The sequence below is a fragment of the Protopterus annectens genome, chromosome 3.part0, assembly GCF_019279795.1.
Source record: "Protopterus annectens isolate FY-2018-M chromosome 3.part0, PAN1.0, whole genome shotgun sequence".
Lineage (NCBI taxonomy): Eukaryota > Metazoa > Chordata > Ceratodontiformes > Protopteridae > Protopterus > Protopterus annectens.
The window spans coordinates 1,494,917,668-1,494,932,739 of NC_056731.1; the positions used below are offsets into that span (position 1 = coordinate 1,494,917,668).

Below are 15,072 nucleotides of genomic sequence, written 5' to 3' on the forward strand. Positions count from 1 at the left end.
GGTTTCGGGTTCATCTCTGTTTTTTTTGGATTCTGGGATGGTCTGCTCCAGGAGCCTGGCATCAGCTTCTGTCTTTGATGTTGTAGTGAGGATGTTCTCCATTAAAGAGACTGGTTCGTCTGCCACAGCTGGTGTCCCCTCTCCCTTCTCATTTGTGCCTGTGACCAGCCATCAGTCTGCTCCAAGATAGCCCATGTTGGTTGGCCTTCAGTCTGCCTCACCTTGCAGGGGCCCTTACCTTTTCTCCTTCCCATCTGGGATACTCCAGAGCGGGAAGTGTCCAACAAGAGGTGGTACAGCAGAAAGCACCTGGAGTCCCTCACCAGGGATTCTAACCTTGAGAAAGGTGGAGTTTTGTCATGATAAGATATGGTGATGGTTAGACCTTCTTGAACAGCACAGGGGCTGGACCACTGCAGACCCTTCTCTGAGATGGTCTTTTTGGAGGCCTTCAGTGAGGGCCCATCCACACCCAGAGTGGCTATCCCTCTGGATGTGCTTATCAGTCTGGTGTCTTGGAAGGCATGCAAGGGACACACAGTATGTTGGAGCTAATCCTGAAGAAGCCTGAAAAAAATTCACGCCCCACCCAAGGATTGGCCTTACTGGAGTAAAAGTCCAGCTGCGGATGCGATTGTGATGGTGGCCACCACAAAAAAAGATATCTCAGAAGAGAATGCCTTGGTCCACCCCCCAAATAGTGAGTCTGTGCCATTGGATCAGCTAGAAAACACTCTTATACCTCAGCAATGTTCGAATTAAGGGCAGCCAACTACCTTTCCCACCTGACAAGGTTTCAGTGCACTCTAGTTGCTGAAGTGTCTGGGAATGCTGAGACACAGCAATCTCCAGAGGTTCAGATGATGGAAACTCAGCTAAACACTCTGCAGTTGATTGCCATTGTCTCCGTAAGACTCCTGTCTAACCCAGCCAATGGAGCATCCCGAGCAGCTGGCTCTGCTGTACATTGCCATATTTGGATGTGGTTGGGCAATTTCACAGACTGCTTCAAGGCATCCTTTATTAATGCCTCCTCTTTATTTGGGCCAAAGATTAAAGATGCTGTTACTAGGAGCGAGCAAGATGGGAGGACGCTATCTGAGTATGCTTTGCTACCCCTCAGCAAACCTTCTCATGGGATCAGGAGGAGGGAAAACATCTCTCTTTCTCTATTGTGTGTGTGTATGTGTTAGGAAATTGCAGCAGTCTTTTCAGGACACTCCTTCCGAGAGTCCACCCCATGGCAGGGGTAAGCATAATGGATGACACCTTCCAGGGAGGGGTAGTCCACAGAACCAGGGCTTTCACCAAGCTTTCTCCAGAGGGCCCTTCCAGTAATCCTGATGGTGTAGCCCAGCTGTTCTCAGCTCTGAAGGCAGTCAGGGGTCACTTGGCTCTTCACCGAAAAGCTTGGGAGGCCATCACTTCAGGCGCATGTGTGTTAAGAGTTATATCCATAGGTTACATTTTTAAAAATCCCAACTTTCAATTGCAAACATCTCACAGGTGTTCCACCCTGTCAGAGACAGCAGGCAGCAGTAGAGATTCGGAAGCTGTGGGCAAATTGAGTCATTCCAGATGTCCCACCAGACGAGCGAGTATCCAGGGTCTACTCACAGTTCTTTTTGGTGCCTGAAAAGAACAAGGACCTCAGGCTGATTTTGGATTTGAGCAAATTGAATCCCTTCATAAAACAGACCAAATTCTGGATGGTCACAGTGCAGTCCATTCTGCCTTTGCTGAGGAATGATAATTGGATGTGCCTAATAAACCTCAAGGATGCCTACCTTCCTATCACGATAGAAAGATGGTCCAGAAGGTTCTGTGCTTCTGTCTGTGGGCCAATCATTATCAATTCAGAACCTTGCCATTCTGTTTCACTTCTGCCCCCCTGGTGTTTGCCAAGTGCATTGCTGTAGTGGCAGCCCAGCTGCAGGGATTTGGGTCTTTCGTTAGCTGGATGATTGGCTCCTCACTGCTCCAACAAGAGCATCTCTAATCACAGCCAGAGATAGCTTACTCCAGTTGTGCAGACAACTGGAGGTAATGCACTTATTAAAAGTAAATTATACACTGTATACGGCTCCTGGAATTCATAGGCTGCCACTTAGATACCATTTCTGAAATTGTCAAGATCCCCACTTCCAGAGTAATTGGCCTTCAATCTCAGGCAGTATCCTTGCTTGTTTATGTAAAACCGCCTGCTCTTCTGAAACTTTTGGGTCATATCACAACTTCCATAGGGTTGATCCCCTTAGCAAGGACCCACCTAGTACTAGAGTCCTATTTGAATCATCCAGTGGACTTTCCATTAAGGTTAGTGAAAGATTGTCATGATCAGATATGGTGATAGTTGTGAGAGACAGTTTGTTCTTCCCCATCCATTAGCCATGGTAACCATGGACACCTCCTTCTCGGGTGAGGGTGCATTTCAAAGGGAGGGAGGTTCAAAAGTCCTGGTCTTCTGTAAAGGCCAATGTTCACAACAATGTCTGGAGATGAGGGCAGTCTTCTTGTCATTGCAGGCTTTCCAGGATGTCCTTCCCAGTAGTGTGATTTCAGTCCAGACAAGACAGTATGTTTGTTTGGTATCTGAACAAACTGGGAGAACACATTCTTAACATCCGTGTCTTGAGGCCATGAGGGTATGGCAGTGGGTGATCTTGTCACAGTGGTTTGCTTGCAGTGCGCATCCTGGGGAGGTCCAACATTCTGGCAGACGGTCTGAGCAGGAATACTCTTCTTCCTCATGAATGGTCACTGAATACAAGAGTACCCACTCAGATTTTTGTGGTGCTGGGGGCAGTCCATGTTGCAACCTGTTTGCTTCCTCTCCAACACCAAATGCAATAGTTGTTATGCCTTAGTTCCCCACCAGGGACAGTCACCCAGATATGTTGTTCTGTAGGCTTGGCCCGGGGGTCTCCTAGACGCATATTCTCTAGTTCCACTGATAATCAAGTTCTTCAGAAGGGAGCCCATTGCAGAGCGGCAGAGATCCTCATGGATCCCTTTTGGCCTTATCAGGTGTGGTTCCCCTTTCTTTTGCCTTCTGAGATACCCACCTTGGGTTCTGGATCACACTCTGGATCTCATTTCTTATCCAGCGGGTCTGGATCCACCCGACCTTCAGTCCCTCAAGTTAACCACATGTTTTCTCTAGGTCCTTTGATGGCCAGGAATTCCAAGCTGTCAGACAACATTGTGCATATTTTGTCCTCTTCCCAGAAGTTGTCCACCAGGAAAATGTATGCAAATAAAATGCACGCAAATAAATGGAAGCACTTTGCAGTTCAGGAGGACTCCTGGGGGTCTGATCCTTTTTCTTCTCTCTTAGAGATATAGTGTTAGATTTTTTGACTGATTTGTTTAAAGAAGGCTCTAGTTATTCTCCAGTTAAGGTGTAGTTGGCAGTCCTGTCTAATTATCATGTTGGCAGGGACAATGCTCCCTTAGCTGCACTGAAAATTTTCAAAGCATTTCTAAAAATTACGTTTCTTTTGTGCCCTGCCGTTTGGGACCCTGTCCCCTCCATGGGCTTTACCTTTCATGTTGAAAGGCTTTGTAGACCCTTCTTTTGAGTTTTCTGCTATTTCAGATCTAAAGTTATCTTGGAAGACTTTGTTCCTGGTGTCTGTTACATCTGCCCGGAGAGTGTCTGAGCTACAAGCTCTGTCTCCCATTCATCCATACTTGGTGTTCCACAAAGGTAGGGTTTCCCTTTGCACCTACCCTTCTTTTTTTCTTAAGGTGACCACTGAGAATTTGAATCTGTCTGTTCATCTGCCTGTATTTTTTCCTTTTTTTAACAAGGGCGAATATTTGTTGCATTGTTTGGATGCACATAGACAATTTAGATTTTACTTGGACAATACAACGTCATTTAGAAAATCCAATCACCTGTATGTTTCCTTTTCCAAACCCAAATTGGTAGGCCAGTTACTGAAGTTATATTAGTCAAGAGGCTGTCAGACTGTATTTCCTTTGCTTATACCTTGTGAGGTAAGACTTTGCATGATAAACCAAAAAGTAACTCCACCAGCGCCTTGGCTAGTTCTACAACCTTTTTTGTATCTCACTATAAGCTGGACATTTAGTCTAGGTCCAGGGCTTCTTGGCTCCACAGTGTTGAGGAATATCCTCCTGTAGATTCTTCCATGGGTGTTATTTAGCTTTGGGACTCTGTCCCACAGGTTGAAGCCAGGAGGAAAAGATAACATTGGATACGAAAGTTATGTAATTACCATAACAGTAGGTCCATGTTGTCTGTCTGTATCTGGTTCAAACCCCCCACCGTTCCTGTCTTTGCCTGTATGGCGAGTCCTTTGTCTTCGGATGACCATGTGGGAGAGGTTTATTGCTACCTTCTCTTGGAGTCCTTCGTCTTCCTCCTTTTTGTGGGAATTTTACCTTCATATTAGATTGAGAGGGGGCAAACTCTGTCTGAGGTATGCGCTAGGGAGTGGGGGATTGTGGGTAGGAGAAGTGGAGCCCAGCGAGTTGAAGTTTTGTGTATTGGAAGGAACTTGATGTGGCAGAGCCTATTCCAGAAAAGCCAGACACAGTGTTGATTGCCCTAAAAGATAGGACACACTGGTTAAAGGGCTCTCCTGTTGATGCCACATAGAAGGAACTATCTGAGGAAAGTTCCTCTCTGTCCCCCTAACAGGGAGTCAGGGGCATTGGACAGACTAGGGAAATGGACCTATGCATCGGCAACCTTTGCACTTCTAGCACTGAACTATCTAGCACACCTCACATGCTTCCAAAGAGACTTGATCAAGGAGCTTTCCAAGTCTCTTTCAGGTGGTTTACCTAAGGATGTCCAAAATACAGTGGATGGCCAAATGTCTACCCTACAATCTACCTCAGATGTGGCCATGTGATTGCTATCAAATGCAGCTGATGGTACATCAAGGGCAGCTGGTACAGGTATTACCCTGCAACACCATGCCTGAATGCGGCTATGCAGTTTCACAGAAAACGTTAAGGCACCCTTTATCAATACCCCCCATGACAGTTCCACCTTGTTTGGACCTAAAGTGAAGGAAACATTTACCAGGAATAAGCAGAATGGTAAGACTTTGTCTGCTGTAGGAATCTGTTGTTCTATTCCTCAAATATCCTTTTCTAGGAATCAAAGAGAAGGTAGAAAGCTGTGGTTCAAAAAAACTCCAGGTTTTCACCAAGACACTCGTGGGCATAGCTTCCTTGAGGCAGACGCGAGGAAGAAGTGGAGCACAAAACCAAAGTTTCATTGAAACCTTCACTGAGAAATCTTACCAACGTCCCTGAACAATTGCCCGACTGCTACACTCTGGAGGCTTTTGGGAGACACTTATCCTTATACCCTTTAGCTTGGCAAACCATAACTTCCAATTCATGGGTGGTAAGGATAATCACCAGAGGCTATAAAATACTTTTTTTGGCTCCCCCAAAGAAAAGGTTGAAGATTCCCAACATGCTACCCAGTCCAGGTTTTGCTAACAAGGGAGAAGAACACACCCTCCATACCTTAAAATGTCCACAGGCAACTCGGGTTTTATTTACATTGTACAAAAGACATTAGAAAATCAGACCAGCTGATTTTTTTATCTTTTTCCAAGACAAAATTATGACCAGTATCAAAAGTTGTGCTTTCTAGGAGACTAGCAGATTGCATTTCCTTTTCTTTATAAGCCAAGAGAGCTCTTTGCAGTCTAAACCCTGGACTTACTCTAACAGAATGATAGTGACCTCAGCAGCATTTGCAAAAGGAGTTACCTATCAGTGACATATGTGCAGCAGCAACTTTGTCAACAGCTCATACCTTTATGTCTCCTTATAAGTTGGATGAGTCCATCTAGGCCCTTTCTATGTAGCTTAGGAATCTGTCCCACACATTGATTCAGATAAAAATACAGTATGTAATACAAAAGTTATGTACATACCATTACGATAGATCCGTGTTATCCTGTTTTCGTCTGATTTCAGCTTCCCTCCCTCCCCACTTCCAAATTGTCGTTTTACATCTTTACATCTCCCGGGCTCAGTCAGACCTGTTGCTGTCCTGTTCCACTTTTTTCCATAGTAGATAACGTTGCCAAATCCCATTTCCTTTATTCCTTCTTGCAGTTAATAGAGACGCTTTGAAATTAGTCAGCAAAATCAGTCTGAAGTAAATCATCTAGGAGGAGAGAATTGTGGTAGGAGAGGATCCAGTACTCTGGTTTAAGGTGCCGAGGCTGATCCAACTGGATCTGACAAACAACATGTTGAATCGGACAAAAATAGGACAACATGGATCTGTTGGTATGCCAAGTACATAACTTTTGTTTTCCAGTGGACTATAATGAGGAATTACAGCCAAATGTAGGCAGAATAAATTGTTATTGTTTTTTATAGGATTAGTGTTATTTATAAGAGTGTTTGCATAGGAATGTTGAAGTACGGAGTGGAGTGCCTTAGCATCTAGGGGTTGCATTAATCTTACCACACACATGCTTTTTTGAAAAAAAGATAATCCTTGGGAAAGCACCATACATCATTATGGTCTTAATTCTCGAGCACTATTCTCTGATGCCCAGTGTTGACAATTAATATCCAAGTATAAGCAAAATGAATGACATTGTTTTCATGAGGATAATAGTAGCCCTTTGAAGCATCATAGCATTTTAAGGATTCATTGATTACTGTCTGAAAATGCGATTGTGAAAAAAAAGATGATCTTAGGAAAGCTAAGTGGAGCATTATTGTATTGATTCTTTGCTAGACTGTTTCATTCCTGACAGTGGGAAGTTATCATTGAATATAGCAGAGAGGAGGAATTTGATTTTTTTTTTTTTTTTTTTTTACATTATTGAAAGCACAGTCTGGCATAATATTTGCATGAGGCTGTTGGAACTCATACATTCTTGCTTTGTAGTTCTTGTTGTCTAACTCTAAAAAATATTGTACTGAAGAAAAAAATGACCATAGGGGGTAGAGCATGCATCCTTGTGATCCTCTTGCTTTCCCAGGCCCTATTTCCTGATATCTAATAGTGAGAAGGTAATAGCCATATATAGGCAAAAGGAGTATTTCACTTCAGTTTACTATCGTGACTTGTTGACATTGCCATACTGTGGAATACCTTGATATCCCTTGATGCTGCTATATGTATGGTTGAATTTTTTTTTTCAGTCACCCTACAAAGTACAGCAGTGACGTGGAAGCAGCATATAGCATTATGGTCTTGATACCTTGAACAGCTTTATTCTCTATGAGTAGTGACAGCAACAAAGTAGAGACAACAGTAATATTTCACTTTATTTTCTGTAATTGCATGTCATGTTTTCAAGGCCCAGTATTTCTTATCAGTCTACTTTCATCCAGTTTCTCTAGTGCATCCTAATGCAGAATAAACACCGCACTACAAGCCAACATTCAGCACTGGCAGTATTTTTTTTTCTGTTAGACTGCTCCCGCATTTCCTTTATTCATTACTTTCAACATGATTCGTTAAAACCAAAAAAATGGAGGTCTAGCGCTTCCATCTAACAAGTGTACTTGCTGTGTGTTCAGCAGTACTTGAGGAAGGCCTCGTCTTCAATTCAGTCTCTCTTCCTCGGGTGTAATTAGATTTCAAGGAATGAATAGCACTTTCCCAGGTATATGCCTTCATGTAGTGAAAGATGAAGGTTACATTTTGTAGTACATACATAATAATGTTCTTTTATTTCACACCAACTTGTCATCTGCTTAATAAGTGCAATGTATTATTTTGCAGGTTTGATATTAAAGGACTTTCTCCAGATGCTGAAGAAGATGATAATGGTATTAGGCAAGCAGCTGAAAATAGTAAGTAACATTTTCAAAAGTGCTTTTCCATATCCCATCCTTCCCTTAGTTTCTGCAGTCATTAACTGATATTTTTCTATAGGGCCTTGTCACTACATTCTCTGGAATGTATTTTCCAAGTACTACCAGAGAAACAAATATCCAAGTGAGGCAAATCATGTGACTTACAACTTTCACCAGTTCACCACGCTCTGTTTGGATGAGCTTCCCTGCATTTTGTTAATTAGGGCCCACTGTCTATACATTAAACTGCTTGGAAAGTAAAATATCCCAGGCTGCCAAGCATGCTATCCATCCTATATTGTGTCATGGTGCCAAGCCTATTTATATCGTCCTTGCTGCTTGCAAAAGGGGCCCAAGCTGCTTTTTGATTTTTTTACGTCGAGTCTGTTTTGTGCTAGTTTAAACCTTTTAGATGTATTAAAATATTCATCTTCTTCCTCCTCTCTCTTCCTTTTGGAAGTTCCATGGTTTTGAAATGTTTTCCATTTGGGATTGGGCCTGGGACCTTTTTCTTAGATAGTTAAATCCGAATGTTCATTCTACCATGGTGCTTTTAAGGGAGAAAAATTCTTCTCCAGGATAGGCACAATGCGCACTTGTATTGCCTTGAGGACTCCTTTAACATTTGTATATGTCATTTTTAACATTTGTATATGTCATTTTTATCAAGAATTTTTTGAAGCCATGCTAAAGAGTAGAAAAGAGCACCTTCAGTTTCTTTAAACTGAACAACCTTTTTTAGCCAGTGGTACTGGTGAAACAATAACTTTTATTTTCCTGTTTCCCCAGCAAAGAAAAGTCAAAGTGTGTATTGGATTCACTATCCATCTTTAAAATGGAAAAATGTTTTCTTTCTAAATCTCTCAGCCAGATCCATCACCTGTATCACTTTCCATGGATGAACTAATGTACAAAATTGGTAACTTTACCATTTCAGAATTTGATTCCTTTATCTGAATCAGAATATATGCCTGGTTTGTCTGAATTTCAGTTAGAGAATGGTGTGTCTGCTGCTTCCAAGAGCTTCAAGGCTGCTTGTCCCCAGAGCCATGTGGAATAGTGTTGATAGCTTGACAAAGCATTCTCTGAAGGCAAAAAAGATTCATCAAAACTTTGAGTAAATGCCTTTTTGCACAACACCCAAGCTTAAATATACCAACTCAGAGGTTGCACAGCATTGGAGAAAAGAAAGGTCACCAGTATCAGCAAAAGTGCTTTCACTTGAAACATTTTCACTGAAATGATACTTGTAGAAATTACCGTTGACCTGCTCCCAAGCTGTCCCATTCCTCAACTTCCTGAGATCCCTTATGAGAGGTGGGTTGGTACTTTTTAGAGAGCTCAGGCAAAATACTGTAGTGATAGTCTTCATATTAATCACTACTGCAGAAGCCTAAGCTTTATGGATTATAACCTGCATTGGAAATAACAGCCAGCTTTCAAAGCTTCAGGGTTCCTTCCACTTGCACATACCTTAAGTCAGCTCAAGCTGAACTGACTAGAAAGACAGGTTTAGGCACCAAGCCCTTCTAAGTTTTCATGCCAACTGACAGATGAAGACTAAGCCCTGAGTAGACACCTCTATTGCCCTTGTTGCATGGGTATTAAATTATGTTATGGTTAAGGTGAAACTTATAATTGATACTGCTTATAAAATGCATAATATAACTGAGGGGATGCCAAAGGAAATAAACTGATGTCCTTATATGTCATTGTTGCAGTATTCATAACCTAAGGGATCTTCTGCAAAGGATACCCGAACATCCGGCCAGTATACCAAAGCCCTTGGTATTTATAGGCATCGTATGTCACACATACGTACTCCGTGCAAGGCGTTGGGCATAAAGGTGACTTTCAGGCACACACACTTAGAATTTCTTTGCCACCAGTCTGAACGCCATTGTTTAATGTCAGTCTAAACACCCTTCTGCTGTACTGGTTACCAAGACACGTTTCAGAAAAGTGCCCCAGTGGGTTTTTTTTATCTTTCTTTTTTATTTAGTGCTGGTGGATTTATATCATCCAGAAATGTAAAATGTCAGTATGGGTGGCAGATTTCCCCATAAAGACCAGCATGACCATTGTCTTTTATGTTTTGATGCTTCCCATAACCATACACAGTGTTCTATCTGCCAAGCTTTTGTCTTTAAGACCCTATGTAGTCATCCCTCCTCTTTATCTGTTTGTCTTAAAAACCAGCGTCTTAAGCTGTTGGCTTAAGGTACTATGGCTGAATCTTCCTGTCTCAAGGGTCAGCCATTTGCCAAGAATAAGGCCAAAAAACTTACTTGTGCTACGGCTGCTGTCCAACCTCCCTTGGCCATCTCTCTTGAGGCTAGTGAAAGCCCAGAGGATCGTCCAGTGGTTGCCTCAGATTCCTCTGCTGAGACCCTATCAGAGGCCAGCATGGATCCAGCTTCTCGCACATCCTCAGAGGCATTAAGAATGTCTGTCTGCTCCTGACCTCAGCTGATTTTATCCAAATGACTGAGAGGGATTCCATAGATCTTAATTAAGAAAGATATCCCTAGTACGCTTATTAAATGTTACCAGGAGTCTGGTTGTCTGAAGGTGTTTCATGTGGATGCTAAAAAAAGAAAGAAAAAGAAACCGAAAACCAAGCTTATTTCACCTGTAGGTAAGGATCCTCACTGTGACTGGCAGGATTTTACTCAGGAGTTATTTAATGCTCTAATGGCTTTAAAGCCTCCTCAAGAGGTGGCTATGCCTTTCTCTCCTCTCTTCATTTCCAGCTAAAAGACCCAGGGAACTAGACTCTTCAGATGAAGATGTGGATTCTGCGGAAGAGTCCCTGGCTTAATAGGTTAATAGATAGGTACTAGGCTATCTGCGCGAGGGCATTTTTAAGCCTAGCCAGAGTGTGTCTGCTTTCGCCGCCCCATTGATTAATTAACTGAGCCACTGTCAAGCAGAGCCAATTAAGTGATCCCAGAGGTGTATTTTCTGTTACCCATCCACTCGTCAAGGCTTCTCTTGAAGAGTGTTGGTGAGGGGCTCTGCCTAATGTAGTTAGGAATTTTGTTCCAAAGCATGGGGAGTCTCTGTGAACAGGAATCTATCCATCCAGCATGTTCTATTTATTGTTGTGGCGAGGTTTAGCTCACTAGAGCGCGTGGCTCGGATTTCTTTAGGTGGAGCATGTCCATCAATTCTGAGTTGGACATGGCTTTGTAAGTCAGGCAGAGATCACCTCTGAGTAAGCGATATGCCACTGTGTACAGCTGGAGTTTTTTCAGTCTGGCTGCATAGGACATATGTTTGAGGCCAAACTTCTCAAATTCCTTCCCCCTTGGACTGTGGTTCATAGGAAGAAGATTCTGTTGGGCCAGATTTCACTTTCGAGGAACTCTCCCTTTGGGATATTGTTGCCCGCATAATGGAGTTTCTTTAAGTGAAATTGTTCTCAAATCTCTGACATTCCCAAAAGATATTATGAGTTCGTCCAGGTGGAGTCTCTTAAACAATCAGTGGTACTCCCTGTTTTGGCTGCCCTCCTGGATACCTTTTCAGCCCCTTGCACCCAGGGATCCTGATAGATTTTACAAGGTGCCTGACTAATGTAAATTTCTTTATAAATGGCTTCTACTGATCCTTCTGTAGTGTCTGTCTCTTCTGATAAGCCCTCCAAGCTGTTGCCCACTACCAAGTTGCTCCCTTCAGATAAAAGTAGTTGGGTCATGGAAAGGTTGGGCAAAAGGGTTTACACTGCTGACACTTTATCCTTTTGTGCCATCAGTTACCAGACTTATATGACCAACTGTGTCTTGGCCCTTCTTTCTCATGTTTGCAAAGTGTTTTCTGGCCATCTTGACTCTGAGGGGAAGGCTTCTGCCCTTTTCATTTTAGACTCTACCTCTCAGGTTGCTCACAACTGTAACAAGTGCAGACATGATGCAGCTGATGAGGCATTACCCTTGACCTTGTCTGTATGGTTTGCTTAATGGCATTAAAGTCAAACTGTTGGATGCTCCTTTGGATATAAAAAATCTTTTTGGTACTGCTGCTACTGAACATTTCAAGTCTCTCAAAGATGAGGGTAAAGCCTTGCAGGAGTTGAAACATATTTTGTTTCTCCTATTCCTAAGTTTCAGATGAATTACCCTTCCAGATCAGCTTCTGATCAAAGAAATGGTCACACCCTCTGGCTAAGGGAAAAAAGGATCTGAAGTAGTTAACTTCATTTGTGCATCAACCTATGGGTCTTCGGATCCATATCGGATCCTAGCCGGCAGTTTCCAACAGCTATGATCCGAGCTCCAAGCTCCTCCCCCTTACCCATAACTCCCTGCCATCCCTTCCTGACCCCAGATCTAGTTTGCCGCAGTTTGAACAGCAGCTTGATCTTGAGCGTTCAAGTTTCCAGTGTTTTTTCTGTGAGAAAAATCTTTTCTTTTTTCTTAAGTTGGGTGATGTTTTGAGTGTGGAACTAGTTTAGTTTTAGTTTAGAGTGTTCCCTCGGGTTTTGCATTCCCTACCCCTTGTTTTTTTCTAGAGTGTCAGGGTGTGTTGTGTGTGTGGTCTTGGGGCCTAGTGCTTGTGTTTAGTTAAAATGTCTGAGGCCTCCAAGACATTCTTTTCTAAATGTACCGAGTGTGGCCATAAGCTTTCCCCGGTTGATGGCCACACTCGGTGCGTTTTATGCCTTGGGGTTGAACACCTTTCTTCTGGCTGTACTATTTGTGCAGCGTTCAACCCCAGGGCTGTCAGGGACCGGAGGTCGAAGCTGATCCTGGCGGGACTCCTGCCCCCGGATTCGACTCTGTCCTCCGGCCCTTCCGTGGTCCCTGCCGCGGCTGCTGCAGCATCCACTGACTCTTCCCTTCCTCTGGCCGGGATTCAACCTCCCTCTTCAGGCCAGGAGGATAGGGAAGCTAGAAGGGAGAAGCGCCGGGAGAAACACAAGCGGCGGGCTGAGGCCTCTGCATTGGCCTCGCCTGCCAAGCGGGTCTCTCCCCCTGGGACGGCCGGGCCTTCTCCTTCTCTGATCCGTGCTCCCTGCTTTTCGACGGGGCCGGAGGAGGAGGAGACCCGATCTCCCTCGAGGTCATCGAGGTGGCACTCCTGTCCCGCCTCGGTGGCCTCTTCCAGGTCGACCAGAAGCCTGACTGTTGCAGACTTGGACCGGATGATGAGAAGGTTCCTCCAGGCCCAGCTGCAGATGGGAGTACTCCAGCCTCCCCCCCCTTTTTTTGACCCAATAGCACCTTCCCTGACCCGCTTTCCGGGTTCGGGGTCTTCGGAGCCGAGTAGCTTTGGAGCCGGGGGGGTGTCGGCGCCGGTAGTCTCGGGTACTTCAGCGCCGACAGTATCCTCGAGTATGTCGGGTCCCTTTTCTACGGATCCTAGCTCTCTGAGCCGAGAGCTGAGCTTCGGATCTGAGGCGGTCAGTGTGCCTTCGGTTCCGACTAGGTTGGAGCATACTGTCCCTTCGGATCCGATGGCTTTGGCTCCGGCCCCGATCTGCCCATCGGATCCGAGGGAGAGTCGGCTCTCGGATCCTAGGGGGAGCTTCTCTCCTTCGGCATTTGACGTGGTAGAGAGGGTTCTGTCAATGGAATCCAGGCCCCCAGCTTTAGCTATGGCTCCACCCTGCACTCCCTCGCAGATTGGTCCCACTTCCATCACCCGGCCCCAGGGACAGCCTGCTCAGACGTCCCAGATAGTTCCCTTGTTGGAACAAGATGTGGCTGGTGAGGCCTCCTCAGACAGTCCCCCTGAGGAGGTCCCTCACAAGCGCAAGTGCAAGAGGAGGCACTTGGACTCCCCTGAGTCCTTGACTGAGGACACGGACTTGGAGGAAGGGGAAGGCTCCCCAAGATCACCCCCCGAAGACGTCTCATTTGGAGACATCATGGAGATGCTCAGGATCGGGGGGTGTGGTCTGCCCCAAAGCCTACCTCGGATGAGTCCGTGTTCCTGGAAGCGTTTGAAGCAGGCCCGTCTGCCTCTTGGGTGTCCCCTCCGGCCGATCCCCTGGTAGATCTGATCACTACTAGGGCCTGGAAGGAGCCGGACACTGTGGAGCCCATCCCTAAGAGGCCTGACAGAATTCTCAGCCCGCCTTCAGACAGGTCTCATTGGAGCAAGGGAACCCCTGTAGATGCCATGTTGGTGGCGGCGGCCACCAAGAGGGAACTGGCCCAAGAGAGTCCCTCAGTCCATCCCCCTGACAAGGAGTCCTGGCCGATGGACTGTTTGGTGAAGCGGATGTTTGCATCACCCACCTTCTCCATAAGGTCGCTGAACTACACGGCACATGTCATACGGCTCCAGCGGGATCTTATCAAGGAATACGCTGGGTCGCCCCTAGAGTCCAGGTGTACTCTACCCGAGTGGCCACTCTCAGGTCGATTTCCAATACCTCTATGTGGCTGCTGTCCCATGCTATGGAAGGGGCTGCTAGAGCTAGTGGAGCGGGTGTCGTACTAAGGCGACAGGCCTGGCTCTGCCACTGTGATTTTGCGGAACCCTTCAAGGCGTCTTTCGCTAATGCCCCATTTGATGGTTCTGCCCTTTTTGGCAAGACCGTACGCGATACCTTGGTCCAGAGCGAGAAAGACGGGAAGACGTTGTCTGCTGTCGGAGTCCGTTTCTCTGCTCCCCAGAGGTCCTTCTTGAAGAACCAAAAAGAACAGAAGAAGATGTGGTTCCGAAAGTCTCAGCAATCCCGTTTTGCTCCGGACCCCCCGTCCTTCAGAGACAGAGGAGGACAGGGTGGACACCGCCCTAGAGGCAGAGGGGGCCCGAAGAACTTTGGGTCCAGAGAACCTTTCTCTGATCGGCCCATGCAGCAACCCTGAGGGGTTACCCGACTGCTCCACTCTAGAGGCAGTCGTGGGGCATTTCTCAAAGCACCTAGCAGCTTGGGAGTCCATCACGACAGACCGCTGGGTGCTTCGGATTATATCCAGAGGCTACGAGATTCCGTTTCTCCATCCCCCTCTCAGACCCAGATTCCTCCCCGATGTCCCACCCTATCAGAGGGAGGCTGCAGCTACAGAAATTCGGCAGCTGCTAGAAAAAGTAGCAATCCAGCATGTCCCCCCAGACCAGTACGGATCGGGCTTTTACTCCAGGTTCTTCTTGGTGCCAAAAAAGACGGGGGACTTAAGGCCTATTCTCGACTTATCCCTACTGAACCTGGCAATAGCCAAAGAAAAGTTCCGGATGGTCACTCTTCAATCAATTCTCCCCCTCTTGCAGGAGAACAACTGGATGTGCTCCATAGAC

The 15,072-nt window shown here is 45.5% G+C and overlaps 1 protein-coding gene across 1 annotated transcript in view; it reads left to right on the plus strand.

Annotated features, from left to right (window-relative positions):
* The window catches only part of LYPLA1 (lysophospholipase 1), a 501,567-nt gene that overhangs the window by 178,129 nt on the left and 308,366 nt on the right, over positions 1–15,072 (plus strand). The window contains exon 5 of the mRNA XM_044065511.1: positions 7,748–7,818. Coding sequence (XP_043921446.1) covers positions 7,748–7,818 — 71 coding nt within the window. The remainder of the gene's footprint in view (positions 1–7,747; positions 7,819–15,072) is intronic.